This window comes from Pongo abelii, chromosome 7 (genome assembly GCF_028885655.2).
Source record: "Pongo abelii isolate AG06213 chromosome 7, NHGRI_mPonAbe1-v2.0_pri, whole genome shotgun sequence".
In the NCBI taxonomy this organism is placed as follows: domain Eukaryota; kingdom Metazoa; phylum Chordata; class Mammalia; order Primates; family Hominidae; genus Pongo; species Pongo abelii.
The window spans coordinates 1,338,387-1,365,889 of NC_071992.2; the positions used below are offsets into that span (position 1 = coordinate 1,338,387).

Sequence of the window (27,503 nt, forward strand, 5' to 3'; positions counted from 1 at the left end):
CAACATGCATGGGTGCTCAGCTCTGTAACAGGCAGACATATAACATGCACAGGTGGTCAGCTCTGTACCACCACACAGATATATAACATGCACAGGCAGGTGCTGAGTTCTGTACCACACAGATATTTAACATGAACGGGTGCTGAGTTCTGTACCACACAGATATATAACATTCATGGTTGCTCAGATTTGCACCAGGCAGACATATAACATGCATGGGTGCTCAGCTCTGCACCAGGCAGACATATAACATGCATGGGTGCTCAGTTCTGTACCAGGCAGACGTATAACATGCACAGGTGATCAGTTCTGTACCACACAGATATGTAACATGAACGGGTGCTGAGTTCTGTAACAGGCAGACATATTCCATGCACAGGTGCTTGGTGGTATGTCAGGTGGCATATGATGTGGCTGGGCAAGATCCTTTTGCAACTCTGAGTACTGAGAATTTGTATGTATGATAGAACTTGGCTTCTAGAGTTAAAACCGTCCTCTTTTATTTGCTTGCAATTAAGATATAAATATACAGTGAGATAGGCATTTTCTCCCTGTTTTCTTTTTTTCTTTCTTTTCTTCTCTGTTCAGTTTCTGAACTTTCAATTTCCTCTTATACCAGAGGGAAATAAAACTAAATGTTAGCCGGTGCTTTGTCCCAGCTGCTGAGATTGCAAGTGTCCCTTCTTCTCTTACTTTTCTCACATGTTCTCACTTTATCCATAATGTTTACCTATCACTTATAATAAAGAAAAACCAACATGTTTATATTCATTTCCTTTTAGAGTATGCATTTTTATGCATCTGACTTTAACTGATAAATGACCATAAAGAGGTATATCTTTATGGAATTGTAGAGGATTTGTTTCCAAAAAGGAGCTGATGCCGCCGTTAGTGACAAAGCTGACGCGTGTTTCGTGTCTGTCTGCTCCCAGGTGCCTCAGGATGAGTGGGGAGGGTACCCCACCGGTGGCAAAGATGAGGAGATTCCCTGCAGGAGAATGAGAAGTGGGAGTTACATTAAAGCCATGGGGGACGAGGAGAGCGGAGAGTCAGACTCCAGCCCCAAGACGTCACCAAAGTCGGCGATCCTACCGGAACCGCTGCTGAAGTCCATCGGACAGAGACCGCTTGGAGAGCACCAGACGTAAGTGAGACCAGCTGCCTTCCCACTCCAAGCACTTTCCCACTGTCTGCGAGCTCCCTCTCCAAAACCACTTCACCGTGAGCTGAGTGCCATCCATTTAAACTAAATTCCCAAGCTGAAAATATTAGACCCATGGCTGTCAATTTTCAAGTTTTTTTTTTAAAGAACAACCAGAGCTTTTGTTATTTATTAATTACATAATAATTAAGGAAGTGTGCTTGGCCAACTTCCTTGTCAAATTTTAAAGCCAACGTGAGCCATCATATCTTTCTGATCATTCAGATTATCCTCAGGACAAGCACATGTCTCTGTTTGTATGAATCTGTACATATGGGTGTGTGTTTGAATGTCTTTGTGAGTAAAACTCGTTAACAGGGAATTTTGTTGTTGACTATAACTTTATAAGTGGATTTCTAGGCAACACATTTTTTGTAGAGGAGGGAGGCAGTGGACTAGCTTTATAAATATAATACCCTACACTTTATATATTTGCCCAAAATTTATTATTAATAAATTTAATTTTGAAAATATAGACAGATAAAACTCTTTGGGAAATCAGCAATTCCTGTGAACCATGAAAATATGACTGTTACTGTCAACAGTCACGCTGCTGTGTATCTTGAGTCCCACAAGTTAGTTTGGGTGGTAATGACATGAACTGCCTGGAAGCTACCCCTGCCTTCCGCGGCCGGCTGTGAGGTCCTGGGCAAGTGGATAGCCAGGGTGGAACTGCTTCTCAGCCTTGGCCAGTGCCACATAAGAGTTATTACTTATGACCCACACGTCCGACAGGGAGCCCTGGGCCACAAGGCCCTCCCTGTATTGTCTCTATCCACGCCGGGTGCACCCAGTGATGAGCCAGTGACCATGTAACCTCTTCCAATACATCCAGTTGTTCATCGCTGTTGGCTTACAAGATGAAAAAGTGAAATTTTAAATTGAAACCAAATCTTACATATTAGAACTTCACAAATCCGAACTCTGTCATTATTGCCTAGTTCAACTAAATTCAAGAGGTATGGTGTCGGAATGCCAGACAAGACATGCCCTGAGACGGGGCCACATGTCTGCCCTGCCCAGGCCCATCCATCTCCTCTCCCTTCACAGAGGGTGGTTGGTGACAGCTTGTGGGACGAGTGGCTGAGAACAAAGCCAAAGTCTTGCCCTGGGGAAGCTCTTAGACTTGTTGGAAGGAAATGGGGAGCAGGTGTTTGTAAGCCAAGAAACAACCAGGAAACACGATTACCAGGAAGGGGTTGGGGAGCTGGACAGAGCTGGGAGCAGAGCCAAGTTGTCCGACCCATCTGCTCCAGCAGGAAAGTAAAGGATTGGACTGGATGTCGGCACTCACCCACCTTTTATTTGGGGCACTTAAAGACATTAGGAGAATTATGAATTATCTGAAACCTCTTCCGGGGAAAAGCACACACATGCAGAAGCTATGCTTCGTGGGTCCAGGGCTCCAAGGCCAGCCTCAGTCCTGGGGTTTTGGACCCCCAGGTAAACAGCCATTGGTAAGTTCCCACTTTAAACGTTTGTGATTCACTTCATAATTCTATACATTTGAAAGCAAAACACGAAAACAGAAAGCCTTTTTTAGACCATGGGCAGGGACTAAGTGTTTTAAGAATTACGAACGGCATTTTCATGTTAACGGGTTCCTTCTTCCACTCATTCACCATCACTGCCACGGGTCCCCTAGGATCATTATTACCTCATTCTTCAGTGGCAGAGATGGTGTCTCATTCCTTTCTTCACATCAGGGACTGGCCCAGAGTCCTGTACGAGGCTCCAGTACTAACAATGTTCAGAGGACACTCTCAGAACTTTACATTGGCAAAACTCACACCATCACCCAATGTAGTTGAAACTCTTCGAAAAGCCAGCAGAGGGATGTGAGCCTGAGGCCCCCTGACAGCATCACCTAAACACTGGCCAGACCCTTCCCTACCCAAGTGGGAAACCCTCTGGGAGTTCACCCACCAACAGCCCTTAACACCTGACCAGAAAGCATTCCACGGCCTCAAATCTGATCAGATGTGGGGAAAATGGGTGAGACGTGCTGCCTAAGTTACTCCTGTTCTAAACACAAATCCACTCTGCCCGTGGCCGTCATGCCACTGTCCACTCAGCAAACACAAATCCACTCTGCCCGTGGCCCCCATGCCACTGTCCACTCAGCAGACACAAATCCACGCTGCCCGTGGCCCCCATGCCACTGTCCACTCAGCAGACACAAATCCACTCTGCCCATGGCCCCCATGCCACTGTCCACTCAGCAGACACAAATCCACTCTGCCTGTGGCCCCCATGCCACTGCCCACTCAGCAGACACAAATCCACTCTGCCTGTGGCCCCCATGCCACTGTCCACTCAGCAGAGATGGTGCAACAGTTGGGTCCATTCTTCCATTTATCCAGGATTTATCACTCCATTGATGAGTCCAACAAATGTCAGGCATTCTGCCAAACTCAATTTATACGTGCCCCAATCATTCTTTTTCCCTAAATCTGACACCATGTGTAGATAACAAAGCAGAGGAAGCAGCCATGTGATGGGTCTGGATAGCGCCCTGCCTGCCAGGAACCCGCTAAATTGAAAGTCCTCGAAACTCCTGAGTCACTCTTTGGGGGTTAATGTAATGAAAATTTCTGCAAAAAAAAATACTATGTTACCAGGAGGTATCAACACATTTTTGCTGTTGCCTATTCGCGTCTTAGTTTATCTTATATTCCTTTACGTTTTATGGATTCCAACGTAGTTCGTTTATTTCCATTTTAAATGACATTGCCGAAGCTCAGCTACATAACTCAGGGAAGCTCTCATGATGCCTGTTTTATGGACAGAAACATGACTCAGGGAAATGAGGTGCTGGAGGCTGCAAAAGCCACCAAGGCTCTCGGCTGAATGTAGCTCAGCCCCAAGCCCCATGGCCTTCACCCCATGGCACTGCTCTGTGGAGGTCAGGGTAGATCTCCACCCCATGGCACTGCTCTGTGGAGGTCAGGATAGACCTTCACCCCATGGCACTGCTCTGTGGAGGACAGGATAGATCTTCACCCCATGGCACTGCTCTGTGGAGGTCAGGGTAGATCTTCCCCCATGGCACTGCTCTGTGGAGGACAGGATAGATCTCCACCCCATGGCACTGCTCTGTGGAGGACAGGATAGACCTTCACCCCATGGCACTGCTCTGTGGAGGACAGGATAGACCTTCACCCCATGGCACTGCTCTGTGGAGGACAGGATAGATCTCCACCCCATGGCACTGCTCTGTGGAGGACAGGGTAGATCTTCACCCCATGGCACTGCTCTGTGGAGGACAGGATAGATCTTCACCCCATGGCACTGCTCTGTGGAGGTCAGGGTAGATCTTCACCCCATGGCACTGCTCTGTGGAGGACAGGGTAGATCTCCACCCCATGGCACTGCTCTGTGGAGGTCAGGGTAGACCTTCACCCCATGGCACTGCTCTGTGGAGGACAGGGTAGACCTTCACCCCATGGCACTGCTCTGTGGAGGTCTGGGTAGATCTTCACCCCATGGCACTGCTCTGTGGAGGTCAGTGGTTGAGGACAGGATAGATCTCCACCCCATGGCACTGCTCTGTGGAGGACAGGATAGATCTTCACCCCATGGCACTGCTCTGTGGAGGACAGGATAGATCTCCACCCCATGGCACTGCTCTGTGGAGGTCAGGATAGATCTTCACCCCATGGCACTGCTCTGTGGAGGACAGGGTAGATCTTCACCCCATGGCACTGCTCTGTGGAGGACAGGATAGATCTCCACCCCATGGCACTGCTCTGTGGAGGACAGGGTAGACCTTCACCCCATGGCACTGCTCTGTGGAGGTCAGGGTAGACCTTCACCCCATGGCACTGCTCTGTGGAGGTCAGGGTAGATCTCCACCCCATGGCACTGCTCTGTGGAGGTCAGGATAGATCTTCACCCCATGGCACTGCTCTGTGGAGCACAGGGTAGACCTTCACCCCATGGCACTGCTCTGTGGAGGACAGGATAGATCTCCACCCCATGGCACTGCTCTGTGGAGGACAGGGTAGATCTTCACCCCATGGCACTGCTCTGTGGAGGACAGGATAGATCTCCACCCCATGGCACTGTTCTGTGGAGGACAGGGTAGATCTTCACCCCATGGCACTGCTCTGTGGAGGACAGGATAGATCTTCACCCCATGGCACTGCTCTGTGGACAGGATAGACCTTCACCCCATGGCACTGCTCTGTGGAGGTCAGGGTAGATCTTCACCCCATGGCACTGCTCTGTGGAGGACAGGGTAGATCTTCACCCCATGGCACTGCTCTGTGGAGGACAGGATAGATCTCCACCCCATGGCACTGCTCTGTGGAGGACAGGGTAGATCTTCACCCCATGGCACTGCTCTGTGGAGGACAGGATAGACCTTCACCCCATGGCACTGCTCTGTGGAGGACAGGGTAGACCTTCACCCCATGGCAGTGCTCTGTGGAGGACAGGGTAGATCTCCACCCCATGGCACTGCTCTGTGGAGGACAGGATAGATCTCCACCCCATGGCACTGCTCTGTGGAGGACAGGATAGATCTTCACCCCATGGCACTGCTCTGTGGAGGTCTGGGTAGATCTTCACCCCATGGCACTGCTCTGTGGAGGACAGGATAGATCTTCACCCCATGGCACTGCTCTGTGGAGGACAGGATAGATCTTCACCCCATGGCACTGCTCTGTGGAGGTCAGGGTAGATCTTCACCCCATGGCACTGCTCTGTGGAGGTCAGGGTAGATCTTCACCCCATGGCACTGCTCTGTGGAGGTCAAGGTAGATCTTCATCCCATGGCACTGCTCTGTGGAGGGCAGTGGTTGAGGTCAGGGTCGATCTTCACCCCATGGCACTGCTCTGTGGAGGGCAGTGGTTGATGTCAGGGTAGATACTGTGGGGAGAGGAGAGAAAGGAAGAAAACAGCCAGGACTAGGAGAATTCCCATAGTTGCTACTCTGTAACCCTGTGTTTCCAGGAAACAAGGGCACACTGAGTTGTAGTGAGTGTGGACAAAATTCCCTTGAAGGATTTTAACAGTGGAGATGTCAGAAGCACATCATAGGGACCTCAGGTGGAACAGGAAAGACAACACTGGGGAGGCACGTACACATCCATGTGCTGTCTTCATTCTGCTGGCCTCCAGAGTCATGTTAACTGTGCTGGGAACGACTTGGGTTTCACCCACGTGAACGCCCAGCACCCCCTATGACTGTGGCTGGCACCATGATGTTGTCTCTGCATCCTATTCCATTATGCACAGCCCTTTCGTAACGTTCACTCCTGGGGGCTCTTTCCATCTGGGCACGTTTAATTATCTGCATTTTTAACATGTAGCAGGTGAATATTCATATCCCAAACATGTTCTCCTAATCCAATTCCTCATTTATCTTAGTTTTAAAATTGATTTCTGAATTGACCATTCCCACCTAAGCTTTGAGAAGGCTCGGTTGGATTTCACATGTTCACCACAGTGCAGGTGCAGACGCTGTAATGCCCAAGAGGCTGGCTGTGGAGGCATCTGCTGGGATGGAGAGGAGAAAAGGATGAAGAGAGGACACGTCTGCTGGGATGGAGAGGAGGGAGGGGTGAACTGGGGGGGTGTCTAATGAGATGGAGAGGAGAGAGGGGTAAACTGGAGGGGCATCTTCTGGGATGGAGAGGAGAGAGGGTGAACTGTGGGGATGTCTGATGAGATGGAGAGGAGAGAGGGTGAACTGTGGGGGCATCTGATGAGATGGAGAGGAGAGAGGGTGAACTGCAGGGGCATCTGATGAGATGGAGAGGAGAGAGGGGTGAACTGCGGGGATGTCTGATGAGATGGAGAAGAGAGAGGGTGAACTGTGGGGACGTCTGATGAGATGGAGAGGAGAGAAGGGTGAACTGCGGGGATGTCTGATGAGATAGAGGGGAGAGAGGGGTGAACTGTGGGGGCGTCTGATGAGATGGAGAAGAGAGAGGGTGAACTGTGGGGGAATATTCTGGGATGGAGAGGAGAGAGGTGAACTGTGGGGGTGTCTGATGAGATGGAGAGGAGAGGGGGTGAACTGTGGGGACGTCTGATGAGATGGAGAGGAGAGAGGGTGAACTGTGGGGGAATCTTCTGGGATGGAGAGGAGAGAGGTGAACTGTGGGGGCATCTGATGAGATGGAGAGGAGAGAGGGTGAACTGTGGGGATGTCTGATGAGATGGAGAGGAGAGAGGGGTGAACTGTGGGGGCTTCTGATGAGATGGAGAAGAGAAAGGGTGAACTGTGGGGGCATCTGATGAGATGGAGAGGAGAGAGGGTGAACTGTGGGGGCATCTGCTGGGATGGAGAGGAGAGAGGGGTGAACTGTGGGGGCGTCTTGTCGGATGGAGAGGAGAGAGGGTGAACTGTGGGGTATCTGATGAGATGGAAAGGAGAGAGGGTAAACTGTGGGGGCATCTGCTGGGATGGAGAGGAGAGAGGGTGAACTGTGGGGGCGTCTGATGGGATGGAGAGGAGAGAGGGTGAACTGTGGGGGCGTCTGATGAGATGGAGAGGAGAGAGGGTGAATTGTGGGGGCATCTGATGAGATGGAGAGGAGAGAAGGTGAACTGTGGGGGCATCTGATAAGATGGAGAGGAGAGAGCGGTGAACTGTGGGGGCGTCTTCTGGGATGGAGAGAGGGTGAACTGTGGGGTGTCCGATGAGATGGAGAGGAGAGAGGGTGAACTGTGGGGGCATCTGATAAGATGGAGAGGAGAGAGGGTGAACTGTGGGGGCGTCTGATGAGATGGAGAGGAGAGAGGGTGAACTGTGGGGGCGTCTGGTGAGATGGAGAGGAGAGAGGGGTGAACTGTGGGGTGTCTGATGAGATGGAGAGGAGAGAGGGGTGAACTGTGGGGGCATCTGCTGGAATAGAGAGGAGAGAGGTGAACTGTGGGGGCGTCTGATGAGATGGAGAGGAGAGAGGGGTGAACTGTGGGGGGTGTCTGATGAGATGGAGAGGAGAGAGGGGTGAACTGTGGGGGCATCTGCTGGAATAGAGAGAGGAGAGGTGAACTGTGGGGGCGTCTGATGAGATGGAGAGGAGAGAGGGGTGAACTGTGGGGGCATCTGCTGGGATGGAGAGGAGAGAGGTGAACTGTAGGGGCATCTGATGAGATGGAGAGGAGAGAGTGGTGAATTGTGGGGGCATCTGCTGGAATAGAGAGGAGAGAGGTGAACTGTGGGGGCATCTGATGAGATGGAGAGGAGAGAGGGGTGAACTGTGGGGGCATCTAGTGGGATGGAGAAGACAGAAAGGGTGAAGAGTAGCTGAGAGAAAAGTCCTTTAAACCCCTGACTGCCATCCGTGGGTTTCACAGCTTGTGGAGCGTGTTCTTGCTTAAGTTATATTTAATCATCAATAATAACAGCTCGTTTATTTGGGAAGTATGCAGGAAACATCACGTGCTGTTCTGGTGCCCAAATGCAGGTAAACTAACACCAGAGAATGGAGCTTTCAGTCCAGATGCTGGCAAGCCAGGACCTGCCAAGGGCCTGTTTTGTGGCCCGCTCACTGGTCACCGTGACTGGTCACCATGTTGCTGTGGGTGCCTCCCAACTTCAGGCAGGGCTGAGCAGGTATGAGGCACCCCGACAGCCAGCAGACCCTAGAATACTCACATCTGGGCCTTTACAGAAAGTGTGAGCCGACCCCTTAGAATCTAACAGACCCAGTGCACTTTAGTGAGTAGTCATAAGTGGCGTAGGTTACTTACAAGTGTAAAGTGAGATGCTCTCCAAATGCGTGAGACAGGACTCCTAACCCATTCCGGGAGCTCCGGGCTTGTCTCCCTGCAGACTCACGTTTGCATTGAGGGGTCCACCCTAGAGCATTAGGGTAAGCGGTGGGTAGGAGAGCATCGGCCCTGAACAGAGCAGGCCCAAGTTCCCAAAGACAGCATATTTACGGGAGAGGGAAATAATATTTTATAATAACACTATTTCATGTACAATGCCACCTCCGTTGAATCACTCAGGTGCAATCAGAAAATGGAAACAGGTTCTGCGTCACCAGATTTTAGTGTATGAGGGGGTAACGTGAGACAGGAGAGCGATGAACTAGGCATAGCACTGGCAATAATTACAGGACTTCTAGTACACCAAGAACAACAACCATCCCAGCCCTCGCCACTCTGGTAACTGCTGAAGCAGACACCATGACCCAAGCCTTAGAGATGAAGAGCCGTGTCTCAGCGAGTCACACCGCCGGAAGTCAACTCTAGGTCTCTCGGTTTTACGCGGCTAAACCACGCTGCCCCCTGCCCCCGGGGGCAGCAGAATCTCCCCTCGGTGATGAGTCACCTCCCTTGGTGATGAGTCCCGTGCGTGGCCTTCCTACCAGAGCCTCAATCCCATCGAGCAAGCGCATTTATTAGTTAGTTGACATTTCCATTTTATTATGACCCAAATCATGTGTTACTGCAAATAAAAGCTTCCACTTAGGCTGAGCTAAGCACCTTTACTGTGCTGAGTTGATAAAGTTGGTTGACCCACATTAAACTGCCAATATTCAGCCAATATTCAAAAGCAGAAATTGTATATGGTTCAACCTGATCATTCCGGCCCCAAGAAAGGAAACCCACGAACATACGTGTGACAGGAATCTCACTCTGCATAAATATGTGACTCATGAGATTTTGCAAGCACTGAGAAAATACCTAATGAGTCTCTCTTGAAGATGTTTCTTCGCCTAAGAATTGTATTTGGAATCCACTGCTGTGCTTCCTGCTAGTGACTGAGTGTCTTCCACAAACACACACATGCGCACACACTCAACACAGGGACAGAGAGAGGCAAGCGAGGGAGAAACGCAATGTTAGGTCATAATAACGCACAACAAGAGACTATGAATACAAAAAATCATCACAGACGACAGAGTTTCTTCCTCTTTAGGAGTGACTAGTATTCCACACCGTATCTGCTGCATTTTCATCCACTCACCCTTTGATGACAGAGGTTGACTCTGTGACTTGGCAATTGTGAGCAGTGCTGTGGCAAACGTGGGAAGGCAGACATGAATGGAAGCAGAGGGCATTACGTTACACGAAATAAGCCAAAATACAGAAAAACAAACACCGCAAATCCCCACCTAAATGCAGGACCTAAAACAATGGAACTCACAGGTGCAGAGTGGAATGGAGGTTACAGAAGCTGGAGGTGCAGAAAATGGAGAGTTGAGGGTCAAAAGAACCAGCCTCCGTGAGACAGGAGGATATTCTTTATTATTATTATTATTATTATTATTATTATTATTATTATACTTTAAGTTCTAGGGTACATGTGCACAACATGCAGGTTTGTTACATATGTATACACATGCCATGTTGGTGTGTTGCACCCATTAACTCGTCATTTACATTAGGTATATCTCCTAATGCTATCCCTCCTCCCTCCCCCAACCCCACAACAGGCCCCGGTGTGTGATGTTCCCCTTCCTGTGTCCAAGTCTTATTGTTCAATTCCCACCTATGAGTGAGAACATGTGGTGTTTGGTTTTTTGTTCTTGCAATAGTTTGCTGAGAATTATGGTTTCCAGCTTCATCCATGTCCCTACAAAGGACACAAACTCATCCTTTTTTATGGCTGCATAGTATTCCATGGTGTAGATGTGCCACATTTTCTTAATCCAGTCTATCATTGATGGACATTTGGGTTGGTTCCAAGTCTTTGCTGTTGTGAATAGTGCTTCAATAAACATACATGTGCATGTGCCTTTATAGCAGCATGATTTATAATCCTTTGGGTGTATACCCAGTAATGGGATGGCTGGGTCAAATGATATTTCTAGTTCTAGATCCCTGAGGAATCGCCACACTGTCTTCCACAATGGTTGAACTAGTTTACAGTCCCACCAACAGTGTAAAAGTGTTCCTATTTCTCCACATCCTCTCCAGCACCTGTTATTTCCTGACTTTTTAATGATCGCCATTCTAACTGGTATGAGATGGTATCTCATTGTGGTTTTGATTTGCATTTCTCTGATGGCCAGTGATGATGAGCATTTTTTCATGTGTCTGTTGTCTGCATAAATGGCATCTTTTGAGAAGTGTCTGTTCATATCGTTCGCCCACTTGTTGATGGGGTTGTTTGTTTTATTCTTGTAAATTTATTTGAGTTCTTTGTAGATTCTGGAAATTAGCCCTTTGTCAGATGAGTAGATTGCAAAAATCTTCTCCCATTCTGTAGGTTGCCTGTTCACTCTGATGGTAGTTTCTTTTGCTGTGCAGAAGCTCCTTAGTTTAATTAGATCCCATTTGTCAATTTTGGCTTTAGTTGCCATTGCTTTTGGTGGTTTAGACATGAAATCCTTGCCCATGCCTAGATCCTGAATCGTATTGCCTAGGTTTTCTTCTAGGACTTTTATGGTTTTAGGTCTGATGTTTAAGTCTTTAATCCATCTTGAATTAATTTTTGTATAAGGTGTAAGGAAGGGATCCAATTTCAGCTTTCTACATATGGCTAGCCAGTTTTCCCAGCACCATTTATTAAATAGGGAATCCTTTCCCCATTTCTTGTTTTTCTCAGGTTTGTCAAAGATCAGATGGTTGTAGATGTGTAGTATTATTTCTGAGGGCTCTGTTCTGTTCCATTGGTCTATATCTCTGTTTTGGTACCAGTAGAAGGTAATTTATAGATTCAGTGCCAACCCCATCAAGCTACCAATGACTTTCTTCATAGAATTGGAAAAAACTACTTTAAAGTTCTTATGGAACCAAAAAAAGAGCCCACATTGCCAAGACAATCCTAAGCCAAAAGAACAAAGCTAGAGGCATCACGCTACCTGACTTTAAACTATACTACAGGCTACGGTAACCGAGACAGGAGGATATCTTCATGTTTTTAGATCAGTAGCACACTGAATACTGCAAGTAATTGAGTACTGCACATTTCAGTATCACTGAGTGAATTTCTAATGTTCTCATCACAAAAAATGTTAAATATTTGAGCTGATAGCTATGTTAATTCACTTAATTTTTCTACATTGTATTTAAAATCACAACACACTTTTTAACCCCATAAATACAAATACTTTGTCAATATATGATAAAAATTTTTTAAGGGGCTGGGCGCAATGGCTCATGCCTGTAATCCCAGCACTTTGGGAAGCCAAGGCGGGCAGATCACCTGAGGTCAGGAGTTTGAGACCAGCCTGGCCAACATGGCAAAACCCCATCTTTACTAAAAATACAAAAATTAGCCGGTGTAGTGGCACATGCCTGTAATCCCAGCTACTCGAGAGGCTGAGGCAGGAGAATTGCTTGAACCCGGGAGGTGGAGGTTGCAGTGAGCCAAGGTCGTGCCATTGCACGGGCCACGGAATTAGGCTGTCTCTCAAAAAAAAAAAAAAAAATTTAAAGCATGTAAATGCCACAGGACATCCAACAAGAGGTTTATTGTGAGAAATGGAAGAGGAAAGGCATTCCTGCTGGAGGCTGCAGCCTGGTGTCCCTGCAGCAGGGACAGGTGTCGAGAGCAGCCCGGGACGAGGGGGGTGAGAGGAGCCTTCAGGACCCAGGAAGGAGCAGCAACCTCGGATTCCCACGGGGGCACATGGCATGCTGGGGAACAGGCGGCACTCAGCGTGGTCAGCACTGACCTTCCTCCTCAACCTGCCCTCGGCCCCGCAGGTCCTGAGCCCCACCCGGTGCCTCCGAGGTGCCACTGGCACCAGCGTGAGTGCTCATAGCTGCCGGAGGCAAGGTGTGGAAATCTGCATTAATGTAATCTGATGACGTTTTGCTGGTAAATTACATAGACACTCTTATCCTAAGTTTATTGTATACCCAAAGGCTGTTTTAAACAAAATTGGTAATTCTATAATTGTATTTTAAACAGAATTGAAAGTAATTGGATACAGTGCACTGAGTGTTTTTCTCTTTTTTTGCACCAAAGAGCTTCCCAGCAGGAGCCGCTGACAAAATCTTTTACGTTTCTGACCGATTCAAATGATAAAAATGAGAATGAGTGTTCGCTTGTTTCCATGAGGCTTTTATTCTCCTCTTGGTGTGCACGAACAACTTCTCTTCACCTGCACAATAGTTAAGAATGCAAATGTTATGGGAAGATCGACTTACTAATTGTACTTAAATTTAATTTGATAGGTATGGGTTCAGGTTCTTACCCCGAAGTTATCAGGCCCACCATGGCCCCAGGAGGCTCTGGGCACCTGCGTTGACTGCGCCGTCCCGTCAGATGGACTGTATCAGCAGTTCTTTTTTGACTGCCCGGTACGGGACTGGAAGAAGGTTGAGTGTTTAATTGGCTGTTATCAGCCCTCCTTCTAAACCACAGAGCAGAGCACTCCTGCAAAGACTGCAGGAATTCTGTTTCAAAATGTTCCACCTCTTAGAACAATGCCAGAATTATTCTGTTAAAAACCATCTTATCTTCCTGCTGTAAAACTGAGAAAAAAATCAGTCTTCTCATTAATCACTTAATTTGCACATCCTAATTTTATATATATAAGCGCTTTCACTTATACCCTGCTATGTTCTCTAACATAGTGCACGATAATAGAAGGCCTTTCGCTCTCAAAAATAAAAATAAAAACAAGCAGAAATCCTGTCCCACCTGTCTCATGCCCTGGTGTACAGGTTCTCGGCCTTGTGTCCCCGATCAGGAAGGTCAGATCCCCAGGGCTGATGGCCCCGTCTGTGGGTCAGACCCTGCCCACCTGCAGAGCACCACTTAGAATTATCAACTAATTGAAATGCAAATTCCAAGTCCTACTGAATCCAATTTACTGTATTTCTAAATTAGCTTATGTATTAGTGTTTGAGATACTGGACTTGCTTATATATTAACATTTGAAATACTTGAATAACCAATTCAATTCTGATTGTGATGAAAGGTAGACCAAATAATTTCATTTGGAGGCCTTTGCTTTTTTTTCTGCTTAGTCCAATTAAAAAGTCAATAATAAATTGAATATCTCTGAGTCATTCTCTAATGAAGGTAGCACTTTAAATTTATAAAGAAAAAAGAGCTTATTTCAAAGATACTTCATATCATATATAAAGATAAATTCTGATGGACTAAATATGTAAGCATAAAAATCATATATATACACACACATATATGTGTGTATATGTATAGACACATATGTATAGATACATATGTGTCTATTCTATACTCTGGGGGTGGAGAAGAGGTATCTGGGCATGATTCCATGGGGCGGAATTATAAAGATACCACTTTAAATTCATAAAATTAAAAACTTATGATAAAAGCAAACTAAAAATAATATCACCAAAGTAAAATCATAATAAAAACCTGAGAAAGAGTTTTTCAATATAAGTAACAAATGTTTATATTTTTAATATATAAAGATTGCCTCACAAATCAATAAAGAAAAAAATGAATGACGCAGTGCAAAAATGAATAAAAGCCAAGCAAAGACTATTCATCTACCTTATCAATAACTAAAACTTTTGGAGAGCGTGCCATTTAAAACTGAAAATCTAAAAGTTTATTCTAGAGAAATTCCTGAGAAGCATGCAAAGACGTAAAAAATACAGCCACGTTCACTATTGTGTTATATATCGTTGTGTGACGTGGTACATTGCCCAAGTGCCTATCGTGGGGGTTGGTTTGGGTGATGTGGGGGCACTAAGGAAGCCCTCCCCATGCCCTGCTACCACCCTCAGAAAAAGCCTGCTCTGGAGGAGGTAAAGTGTGTGCTGCGGCACAGGCAGCCCCAGGGCAGCATGATTCAGCCAGCTCTGCACCTGACCTGATGGTCTCAACACCTCCACTAAAAGCCTGATGGAATAAGAGCCCTGTCCGTTTCCCAGCACTGATACCATTGACCTCCATTCCCACTGTTCTGTACACGATGACCAAGATTTCATCAAAACTTAGGAGACGCCATAAAATTAAAGCTCATTCTCAAGACACAGGGCAATCAAGACAAGATTCAGAAGTGGCATGGATGTTCCTTCAAACTCTCAGAGAAAACGTGAAAGTAACTATAGTTATGCGATCAAGCAGCGGCACAGTGGTCCTGGCTAAATGGGAAGCAGTGGAGAGAGGAGAACTCTAAGAAAGAGGCAGAGGGAAAGACCACAGATGGGATTCATGGTTTCAGAAATAAAGAATTTTGCTGATGAGTCATCAGTAGGCTCGATATAATGAAGAAATCAGTGACCTTGAAGATAGGTGCACGGAAATTACCCAGCAGAGGCTCGGAGAAAAAGCGTGGGAACCGAAAGGCAGAAAAGAGCATCCGAGAGCTGCGGAGAGCTATCAAATGTTCTCACACACATAGAACCCGAATCCCAGCCAGAAAGACGAAAGCAGAGCAGAACAGAAGAAACGTGGGAAGCACTAATGCCAGGGAGTTTCTAACATTAACAAGATACGTCACATCACAGACTGAAGAATCTGAGAAAATCTCAAGACCGATCAACACCGGAAACAAAACCCCAGACACATCTACACACCACAGTCAAACTACCAGAAGTGAAGGAAACAGGCAAACCCCACACACGTCTACACACCACAGTCAGACTACCAGAAGTGAAGGATACAGACAAAACCCAACACACATCTACACACCACAGTCAAACTACCAGAAGTGAAGGATACAGAAAAAACCCCACAGACATACACACACCACAGTCAAACTACCAGAAGTGAAGGATACAGACAAAACTCCACACATACACACCACAGTCAAACTACTAGAAGTGAAGGATACAGATAAAACCCCACACACATATACACACCACAGTCAAACTACCAGAAGTGAAGGATGCAGACAAAACCCCACACACATACACACCACAGTCAAACTACCAGAAGTGAAGGATATAGACAAACCCCGCACATCTACACACCACAGTCAAACTACCAGAAGTGAAGCATACAGATAAAACCCCACACATATACACACCACAGTCAAACTACCAGAAGTGAAGGATACAGATGAAACCTTTAAAAAAATAAAAAGAAAATTACAGACCATTATATACAGAAGAATAAAGAATTACAGCACACTTTTCATCATAAATGATTCTGGCCAGAACACCATAAAGTGGCATATTTAAAATAGGAAAAGAAAAGACATTAGCCCAGAATTCTAGACTGAGAGAAAATTATCTTTCATAAATCAAAATGAAAAAAGTCATCCTTAGGAAAAAAAAAGAAAAAGCTGGGGAAATTCATTACTAGCAGACCAGTACTGCAAGAAATATGAAATGAAGTTCGTTCTTCCCCCGCCCCGCCCCAAGACAGAGTCTCGCTCCATCACCCAGGCTGGAGTGTGGTAGCACAATCTCAGCTCACTGCAACCTCCTTCTCCTGGGTTCAAGCAATTCTCCTGCCTCAGCCTCCCGAGTAGCTGGGATTACAAGTGTGCACCACCACACCCGACTAATTTTTGTATTTTGTATTTTTAGTAGAGACAGAGTTTCACCATGTTGGCCAGACTGGTCTCGAACTCCTGACCTGAAATGGCCCGCCTGCCTCGGCCTCCCAAGAAAGGAAGTTCTTTAAGCATGGCTCTGAGAGAAGAGGGCAGCAGGAACTTAGAACTGCAGTGAGAGGAAGGGCTGCACGTCTCGGTTATGGTGGTGGCTGCATGACCGTGCATTTGCGGAAATTCTTACAGCCATGCAGAAAGTGAGACGCACCGACCCATTCAACATCTGAACCAGAGCTGCCAAAAGTGAATCTTATGAAACAATGGATCGTGGAGGATAAAACAGAATCCTGTGAAGCCGTTTCTCCAAGGTGAGAAATAAACTGTATTCTTGTACAGGAAGAGAAGGGGCATACTTCAGCCTCCTGACACTTCCGTTTTGGGATATATTTATGAGTAGGCTATTTAAGTCATGAGATGGCTCCAAGCGTCTTCTCCCTCCCATCTGCCATGGGTTGGGTGAGGTGATCAAATGAGTAACCAAGAGAACACCAGCTGTTGGTGGACGCATCTGAGAAGAGCTCAGAAGACGGGCTCAGATATTCCTCTGGCCCATCAGCCTGCCCTGGGATCACCTTTTGCTCCACACAGCATAACACCACCATGCTGGCAAGCTGGGTACCTGGCCTGGGGATCTCCTAGCGTCCACTGGCCCGTGGCGGATGGCTGTGCCTCTGTAGGCAGGGAGCGTCAGGGCTGCTTTTGAGACCTTGCAGAGTCAGGCTGACATCTGAGTAAGAAGCCTTTCAAAGAAATCACAGTTTTTGTAGAATCCATCTAGAAAGGTGAAAGACCCTTCAGAGCCGCTTCCTGTGTTTCTAAGCCCAGCAATCCTGACGTTTTTGTGTTTCCTGATGCTGAGACTCCATTTGGTATCTGGGCTCTCACAACTTCCTTCAGATCACTCAGCTCCTAGCACCTCTTGGCCACCAGCTCCAAGTCCTGCCTCTCACATCAAAGGCTGATCTCACGTCTCAGCTTTCTGTTTGAGACCCTCCCGCTCTGGTTGCGGGGGTTTGCCACATCCCAGTGCAGATCCTTCGTGATCTGCCCCCAGAAAGCCCTGTTCCCCCGACAGTTTTCTTCCTCCTCGCTCCTCTGACTTGAAGTCGGCTGTTCACCGTCTCCTCCTTGCTGCCGGTCATCCTTCCATGCCCAGCTCTGATTGCCTCCTCCGGGAAGCCTCCCTGGAGTTAGGTCCCCTGCAGCATATTTCCTCACTGCTCGTGCTTGTCTCTACCACACGCCTGTGTGCTTTCCCGAGAGTCCCTATAGCCTTTGAAACCAAGAGCTGTCTCATTTATCATTGCCATTGCGCCTTCACTGTGAGGCATTGTATGTGCTCCGCACACACTGGATGAATGGATAAAACCAACGTCTTATGACTCACTTGTCAGGGATTATTGATAATCAACTTAATAAACGAACTGCTATTAGCAACGCCGATAAAGTAATCCTATTTAGAGCTAAACATAAAGATAATCAATTTAAAAGACATGTGTGAAGCTGATTCACATTCACCCAATTTCTTAAGCTCCTTTAGGTTCTGTTAGTCAAAACGGGAGCAGACGCCAGACTCCTCGTGCGTGCCACACACCTGCAACCTGCAGTTCTTCAGTTAATAGGAAGCCATATGCTCCTGGGGAGGAGGTATCCTCTCTCACAGTCTCCTCCACTACTGTGGGCTGCTGGCTCCACATTTTTAGTTTCAGCTGGAGGGAAGCGGAGGGGAGATTCTGGTCCAGCCTGTGTTGCAACCGTTTCAGCACGTGCAGAGAGAGCATTTGCAGTCTGATTGGTCCAGCCCTAGGGGTTCCCAGGTCCCTGACGATGTCTCTCGTCAGAGGCGCGGGCATCTGGGCATGAGGTGAGGACCTGGGGATTCGAATGGCACTTGGCACTTGCTCCTGGGGGTCTCTGCCCACCGGCAGCTCACCCCAAACCCGGCGGACCCAACAGGCAGCCGTGAAGAAGGGCAGTGGGACATTATCCGTCCACCTGTTTCATTCTGGTTCCAGTATCTTACCTTACATCTCTTCATGGATTTCATTGTTTCTCTAGTAAATTCTTCACTTTTTACCTCATTTCTTTTTTCTTGTGCATACCAACTCTAGTCTTATTCTAACTTTTTTCTATTAGAAAAAATGTCCTTAAAGTTAAATCAAAAACTTAAGTAAAATGAAAGACAAATTAAAAACTTCCATTTTTAAATTTCATGCTTTACTTATTCTTTTCTGTTCTTTCTATATTTCTCATATTTTACTTCAACATCTAGTTTTTAGCCTGCTACAACTGATATTGTTTTCATGAAGACCTTAGTTAAGAGGGAGGCTCCTAAGACTGGCGCCTGCTTTGTTCATTGATATTCCTGGCTGTGAATGAGGGTTCAAACCTGTGATCCCAGCACTTTGGGAGGCCGAGGCAGGCAGATCACTTGAAGTCAGGAGTTCGAGACCAGCCTGGCCAACATGGTGAAACCCTGTCTCTACTAAAAATACAAAAAATTAGCCAGGCATGTTGGTGCATGCCTATAATCCCAGCTACCCAGGAGGCTGAGGCAGGAGAATTGCCTGAATCTGGGAGGCGGAGGTTGCAGTGAGCTGAGATTGCACCACTGCACTCCAGCCTGGGCAAAAGACCGAGAAAGAAAAAAAAAATACTCCTTAGGGCTGTCAGCTCAGGGGGCTGTAGTGAGTGCTGTCTTTTACCATCCAGCCCTTTTATGGCAAACTGCAACTTAAAAACACATAATCCACAGAACACGTAAGCTTTTTTTTTTTTTAAACCCAACTGTGCCATTGCAGATGCAAACAAGAAATGCAGCTTAACGAGCTCACCACAGGGAGACATCCTAGAGATGCGTCTCTGGAAAACCTGGCGGCCCTGTGCCCCCACCACCCAGACGTGGGCAGTGCCTGGGCAGTACTATAGCCAGCCTCTCCGTACACTCGCAGTCCATTCATTAAATGAGTTATCAAACTGATGCTTAAACTGTAAAATTATGACTCGTTGTAAAGAGCTAACACACGTAATTATGTGAAGTGGAGTGTCACTCTGTCTCTGGCATGTCCATCGCCAGGGGTATCCACTGCCCATGATTTTATCCTGTCCAGACACTTTCGTGTGTGTATAAAAATATACACGTATGGATGTATTTTACAATAAACATGAGGTCCCACTGCACGCATTACTGTACAATTTCCTTTTTTCTCCCAAATATTTTGTTAGTTTTCTGTTGCTATCATAAAAACTGCCACAAACTTAGTGGCTTAAAACAGGGCGTTTATCCTCAGCCAAGTCCTGTGGGTCATGAGTCAACACGGGTCTCTCTGGGATATGGCTGAGATGTCAGCAGCCTGCCCTCCTTCCAGGTCTCTCTGGGCTAAGGCTAAGGTGTCGGCAGCCTGCCCTCCTTCCGGGTCTCTCTGGGCTAAGGCTAAGGTGTCAGCAGCTTGCCATCCTTCCCGGGGCTCTGCGTGGGGAGTGGTTTTCTTGCACATCAAGGTGTTACAGTTGCAGGACCAAAGCCCTGTGTCCTTGTTGTCAGCTGAAGTCAGCCCCCTCCATTTCCAGAGGCTGCCCACAGGGATGTGTTAGCTCTAGCCCCTGCCTGCATCTTCAGAGCCAGCTGGACGGGGTGTGGGATCTCTCTCACTCTGCAGACCCCTCCTGTCTCATGTCCACATCGATCTCCGACTCACTCTGCCTTCCTCTTCTGCTTTCAATGCTCCTGCGCTGAGAGGGGGCCTGCCTGGGTCATCAGGAGATTCTGGCTTCCCCAGGGTCTGCTGGTTAGCAACCTGAATTCCACCTGCAGCCTTCATGCCACTTGCTGTATAGCGTAACATGTTCACAGATGTGGCTCCAGCGTGGAAGGCCCTAGGAGTCAGAGTCCCGCCTGCAGAGCTACCACGTGCACCCTTCTGTGGCGGACTCTAGGCCCAGATGTCACTGGACGGACGCACTGCTGCGTGACTTTAACGTTACTGTCGGGGAACTGCCTCTATGTTTTTATTACTGCACAGAGTGTTGCAAAGAAAATACTTGTGCGTGCACAGCCACCAGTCTGCTTATTGCCAAGATATCTCTTCTTCTGGGTAGCATCGTAAGGGGATTTTCTGGGCAAGTGGCTGCCTGTGAAGCTTTTACACTTTTACCTTCATCAGTGCAGCTAAGGAGATTCTGACTAGAATGGAGGTTATTCCAAATTGCTTTTTTTTAATGGGCTCATTATACCCACAATCTATGCACAGTTTAACCCCTACCTCTGGAAAGTCCTAGCGGGAGAGGCAAGGACCCCACAGACGCTGGTTTATTGCCTGTTTCCCTAAAGACATAACAGGATGCATTCTTAAAAACATCCTACTTCCAAAGGGCAGTTTGAGAATCTCCTAATTTTAGGCAGCAAAGCCTTATCCCAAATACTGGTCTCTGCAGAAATCCATTGCCTGTTCATCTATAGGAACTATTTAATTTCAGGAAATAACTTTCTTAGAAGATTTTTATAGATTTGCTTCTCAGGAAAAATAACTTTGCCTATAGTGGTCTGCCAGCTTCAGGGGGATGGTCTTGAAAAAGGAAAATGGTGATCTGGGGTGAGGTCAGAGAGGAACTGACTCTTGGGTGGATTTATACATTTTCGATTGTTTTCTAATTCATTAACGTCTGCTTTTATTGCTATTTCTTCTTTTGTTTTCTTAGACCTATTTGTTGTTTCATTCTTCATCTGAAAGTATATTTAGTAATAAAAGTATATAAGGCTATGAATGTTCCTAAGAATATATCTTAGCTACATCACACCTATATTGATAGATGATGCTTTTGTAGTCACTATTTTCTAAATATTCAGCAATTTTGACTTTGATTTCCACTTTGACTCAAGGGATGAATGAATGAAATGAAGGAGAGACAGGGTTACTATTAAAAATACAGCTACTATTAATTATTTTTCTCCCTTTAAATTACTTTTTCAAATTTTTATAATGTGTAAAATTATTTAATACTGGCCACTTCCTCTTTTCAGCCCCTGCTTTTGGTGGGGAGGTAGGTTTAGAGACATAGATAAAATACCATGATTTTTTTCCATTTCTAATTATATGAAGTCTTAACTTTCCAAAACATGATGACATTCATGATAACACTCAGAGCCACAAAATGCATTTACTAGCTCTTCAGTATACCAGTGAGCTGCTTTTCTGAATTTTCCTCTAACTGCGATACGTGCATTCCTGCCCCATAACAAAGGGCCTTACCTGAGTTCATCACACGACTCTTAACAGAGTTCTGGTAGCACAATAGAAAAATAATTTTTCACATTCGCACAATGAAGAGTGTTCAGAACAATCATTCCTTAAATATGAGTCACTCTCTTTACTGTCATAGACTTCAGAATGTCTAACAGCAGCAGCACAGATAGTTCAGCTAAATACTTCTGTGAAAATTCATGCAAGGCTTTCTGTTCATGTCTCTTAATCTAATAGCTGTTGAAGGTCTGACCTTCAAGATTCCAGAGAATGTACTGAATGAAGAGAATAGAGCAAAAAAGACTCCAATCTGTAAGATTTGAGGACACAGTTAAGCAGAATCACACCATTAGTAGAACCCAGTGCTAACCTTGAAGCAGCAGTGAGTTTTACTAAACAACTCATCTTATATGTAATTCTCCCTAATAGTAAAGACAATGTATTCTATGAGTTCATTGTCTTCTTTGGCGTATGATACCTAATATATGAATTTTTTCATTTATTCATTCAGTAAGTAAATATGTATTAAGGACTGAATAGATAAATAAAATAATTGTCAAGTAAATAATATGTGTACAGACTGTTAAAACATTAACAGTGTTTAACAGGGTGCTGTGGCTCATGCCTGTAATCCCACAACTTTGGGAGGCTGAGGCAGGTGGATCACTTGAGGTCAGCAGTTCAAGACCAGTCTGGCCAACATGGTGAAACCCTGTCTCTACTAAAAAAAAAAAAAAAAATTAGCAAAGCATGGTAGTACATGCCTGTAATCCCAGCTACTCAGAAGGCTGTAACCCCAGGAGTTGGAGGTTGCATTGAGCCGAGATCGCGCCACTGCACTCCAGCCTGGGCGACAGAGTGTGACTTCATCTCAAGTTTCGAGGGAAATCTGCCTTACTCAAAGTCTGCCAAAGTGAGCATTAATCTCTTCTAAAACACACCTTCACATTCAGGTGTTTGACCAAATGCTGTGGTACAATATCCTAGTTGACACACACAAACTATCACACACAGCAATGAAAACTAATAATGCATGAATGCACAATAATCCTAACAGTGGTTATCTCTGGGTTTGTGGTTGAATTGTATTTTCTTTTAAATATTTTCCAAATTTTCTGCAAAAAGCATGTAGCACTAAAATTAGAAAAGATATTGAAAAAAATTAGTTTCATTATCTTCTAAGACCCCAGCAACCTATAAGTACAGTTTTTCCAATAATAATGCTGCATTTAAAAACAAATTATCCTTGTATTGCAGTTACCATAGTAATAAATTTGTGATCAACAGCTTTATTTTACTTTTCAGCTATGAGTGGAACAATAATTATGTGTGTTTCAAAGCCTCAGAAATGAAATTTATTCCTTGTATATTGCCACATTTTGTGTCTCCAAGGTAATTTTTTTTTTTTGAGATAGGGTCTTGCTCTGTTGCCCGGGCTGGAGTGCAGTGGCAGGATCACAGCTCCCTGCAGCCTCAATCTCCCCAGGTTCTAATGATCCTCTCATCTCAGCCTCCCCAGTATCTGGGACTACAGGCTTGCGCCACCATGCCCAGCTAATTTTTGTTTTTGTTTTTGTTTTTTGTATGGATGGGGTTTCACCACATAGCCCAGGCTGGTCTCAAACTGCTGGGCTCAAGCAATCCACCCGTCCAAGGCTGTTTTTAAAGAAGATGTACAGTAAGGGAATACTTAGAAGCAGAACCATGTCACAGGGAGTGGTTGGGGTTTGCTGTTAGCACCGGGGAACCCCTTGCCTTGATGGAGGATGAGGAATGTGCATTTGAGTATTGCTGGGCTACAAGCTTTCTGAGGTCACTTCCGACTCCACAATACCATTTACATTTGGGGGATGGACTGTACTAGTTTCTGGGGCTGCCATAACAAAGTACCACACACAGGATGGTTTAAAACAATAGAAATTTACCCTCTCCCAGTTCTGGGAGCCAGAAGTCTGAAATCAAGGTGTGGGCAAGGCCTTGCTCCCCACACGTCTCTAGGGGAGGATCCCTCCTTCTGCTTCAGCGTCGTGGCTGTGGCTGCATCACTGCACCCTCGGCCTCTGCCTCCCAAGACCTTCCCCAGCTTCGTCTCTTCTCCTCTTCTCATAAGAGCACTGTCATCCTAGGAGCCCGCTCCGGTGACCTCATCTCAACTCATTTCATCTGCAGTGACCCTGTTTCCAAGCGAGGTCATGTTCTGAGGCACTGGGGTGAGGATCTCCATGGACCTTTTCTAGAGGGAGACACAGTTCAGGCCATAACAGAAGCAATCGCATAGCCAGGATAATGAAGTATGCATAAAATGGTACCCCTCTATCTTGGTAATTATCAGACACTGTTTCTGAAACTTATTTCCATCTCCATGTTGGCTTTTCTCTTCTGGAATCTGTGGTCAGACATAGGATGTCATTTCTCCAGCTGGGTGACCATGGTGATTTTGCTGCTGACTACTGGAAGCACGGATTACTCAGCTGAAACCTGATTTCCTTTCCTCAGTTATCTGTCTTCAAATCAGTTTAGCAATTGGTTGTGATTCTTCATGAAGAGCAGTAACTTTAGCTGGCTAAAATAAGGAGAAATGTATACTCCACGCTCTGAAGTTCCACTTTAATTTCATGATTAACTGAGTTTGTAGTTCTACGAAATTGGTTGCTCAAAATCTTGTTCTGTCCTATTCACTTGAAAATGGGAATCCCACCTCTGTGCTCCTGGGTCCTGAGGGACATTCCTTCCTCCCCATCCCGTTTGGAGGCTCCCTCTGGTCCAGAGCAGACAGCCCCTTTTATCCCTGAGCCCCACCCCTGGCGGAGGCCTTCACTGTCAATATCGCTACCAGGGACAGGTGGATCTCTACCCCTTAACCATCCTTTAAGCCACCTTAAAGAAGCCATCTTCAGTGGTGTTGGAGGACCAAGCAAAACATGTGTGCTTCTCGTCTTGGGATAATTAAGGAAGCCCAAAACATGAGGATGTAGATATGAAAACATCTTACACATTCTTGCCCTTCCGTGCTCGGGACCCAACCTCGTGTCGGCAGCTGCAGAACTGGGCGCACTCAATCTCAGGTGCAGCCCATGAAGACACCACCCCTTAGCCCTGTCCAGACAGACTTGATGTCTTTTAACCTTCAGTCTGTTTTCCTATTCAAAGTTCTGTTCTTCTCTTCCCTCTGCAAAGCCCAAACATTAATTTCTAGGGACTTACAGGGAAGGAAGGTCAGAGTATGGGGGTCACTCACACCCCCTCCCCTCCCTCTTCGTAACTCTGGCTCCATCTGGGCCGGATGGGAAGGAGGACGAAGGAGAAAGAAGGCTCTTGACTGAGCAAAAAGAAAGGGCCCTCCTGGTCTCTGGTCACTGCTTTTCTAAGACTGGACGTTGGACTGGGCATTTTTCAGTTCTTTTGAGCATCCTTATGTGGTCTTCACCTCCTTTCTTTTTTAACATGGAGAGATGGCTCAGCCTCCCCTTTCCTACCTAACCCCTCCCCCCACTGCACCTGCATGGTTCACCCCTGCAGCCTAGTTGGATCCCGCACTGTGGAGTACGTTTCTTTGGGACTCACTGGGGGTAAAATGACCCACCCACAAGTGATACTTGCCACGCATCTACTTGGCCTGCAGGAAATATGCGTGTGATTGCTCCACCCAAAGGCAGGTGTGCAGCCCAGTTTACACCCCCCACACCCACATCTCTCCTGGCCCCACATCACACCCAGCTGCATCCTGAATCTCCAGCGGGAGGCCCGCACCCATCCCCAGCAGAGGGAAACCCTGCTGCCCTTCACGTTTGTGGATTCTGAAGCCCACACTTGGCCTCTGCGTCAATAATTCTAACACAAACTACAAACTCCCACGGACTCCCAGGGAGGTTCCTCCCACCCGGAGCAGTGGATGGAGGAGGAGCAGAGGGAGGAGGTGGCATGCAGACAGGCCTTGGAAATCCGAGCACGTTTTCCAGGATCTAGCTGCATGCCTCCTGCCACATGATTCTGCTGGGAGCTGGGGCACCGAGTATCCAGTCTCATTTATCCCTTATCCACCATGGCCCTTGTTGGGCCCAGACACACAAACAGCTGCGATGGCTGCAGAGCAAGGTGCCCCAGTACACGCCCACCCAGCCTCACCTAACGGGGCCATCTCCTGGTCGTGGCTCTCCATGGTTCCCCACTGCCAGTTTAGTCCAGTTCACATTTACCAAGAGCCTTCACAAAATACGCCCCCATCAGCTGTTTCTTATTACTCTAAGTTTGATTATGTTCGATTATGTTCAGTAAAAATCTTTAATTATGAAAACTGAAAATCTTCACATACTATTTTTTATCGCTTTCTAAAATCTTTATATTGACGATTGGCCTGATGTATGCCTCTGGCTCCTTTGACTTTACCCCTGTGTTTCTGCTTGGAAAGGGCTCCCTAAAGTGCAAATATGGTCCTGTTGCACCTTTGCCCCCTGAAGGTCTCAAGAGCGGTCCCCAAATCCCATCTGGATGTAACTGGAAGGAACTTCCAACATCCTCCTAGTCCAGCAGAGGGGGTTCCCACCACGGATTTCCTTTTCAGGGCTCCCATTGCATTACTGGATAACTTCTAACTATTGAAAATTTTCCATTGGGAGAATTCTCCATGTGTCATTTTTCTGTAGTTCCATTTAATGCAGTGATAGTTATTTTTTATCTTCTGTGTTTTCTCTACTTCCTGATTAAATTATGACCTCCTCAAATGGAAGGGCAATATAAACTCATTTCTTTTTATTATCCCACAGTAATTGTCAGGCTCAGACTTCTCTGTGAGCATCACCTACTGACCAGGGTACCGCTGGCTGGGATGTTACATGGTGCAGTTACACTAGCATTTTAGTTTCAAATGGATGCAGATTCATCAAACACTTTGATTATCTAAAATCACAGCAGGATGATAGATTTTACTGTCTACTGATCCTTACATTTATATTATGAAGTACTCAAATTATTTATTAATTCAGCATTTGTGATTACACATCGCAATAGTAAAAATCTTTTGGGGATTGAGTTCAACAAGATAATGGAGTAGGAAGGTCTGGGCCCTCCTTCCCCTCAATAAACACAACAGTTCAACAATAATTTGTGGACAAATTCCCTTTACAAAAATTCAGACACTAGGTCTGGCATGGTGGCTCACTCCTGTAATCCCAGCACTTTAGGAGACCGAGGCGGGTGGATCATAAGGTCAGGAGATCGAGACCATCCTGGGTAACACGGTGCAACCCCGTCTCTACTAAAAATACAAAACAATTATCTGGGCATGGTGGCGGGTGCCTGTAGTCCCAGCTACTCAGGAGGCTGAGGCAGGAGAATGGTGTGAACCCAGGAGGCGGAGCTTGCAGTGAGCCGAGATCGCGCCACTGCACTCCAGCCTGGGCAACAGTGTGAGACTCTGTCTCAAAACATAAATAAATAAATAAATGACACTAATTGAAAATATCCTGCACCTTGGGAAAATATAAAACCAGACTTACCAAAGATGCACGGGAGATTCTTTCAAGAATTCCTACCCTGGTACAGCACCCTACAATCAGGAAGAGACCCCCTGGCTCCCACCTTCTCCCAGGGGAGGGAAGGATCAGTTAGCACATCCAGCACCCCAACTTTTCCAAGAGGGCTCCCAG

At 46.5% G+C, this 27,503-nt stretch overlaps 1 protein-coding gene and 1 long non-coding RNA gene across 4 annotated transcripts in view; one reads left to right on the plus strand and one right to left on the minus strand.

The window, feature by feature from the left end:
* DLGAP2 (DLG associated protein 2) overlaps nucleotides 1-27,503 on the plus strand; it is an 858,034-nt gene that overhangs the window by 721,666 nt on the left and 108,865 nt on the right. For all 3 annotated transcript variants that reach the window (XM_063726493.1, XM_054561150.2, XM_054561151.2), the window contains one exon: nucleotides 933-1,144. In XM_063726493.1, coding sequence (XP_063582563.1) covers nucleotides 933-1,144 — 212 coding nt within the window. The remainder of the gene's footprint in view (nucleotides 1-932; nucleotides 1,145-27,503) is intronic.
* LOC134761896 (uncharacterized) overlaps nucleotides 762-27,503 on the minus strand; it is a 53,960-nt gene continuing 27,218 nt past the window's right edge. Inside the window, exon 3 of the long non-coding RNA XR_010141042.1 lies at nucleotides 762-988. This is a non-coding gene — a long non-coding RNA (uncharacterized LOC134761896). The remainder of the gene's footprint in view (nucleotides 989-27,503) is intronic.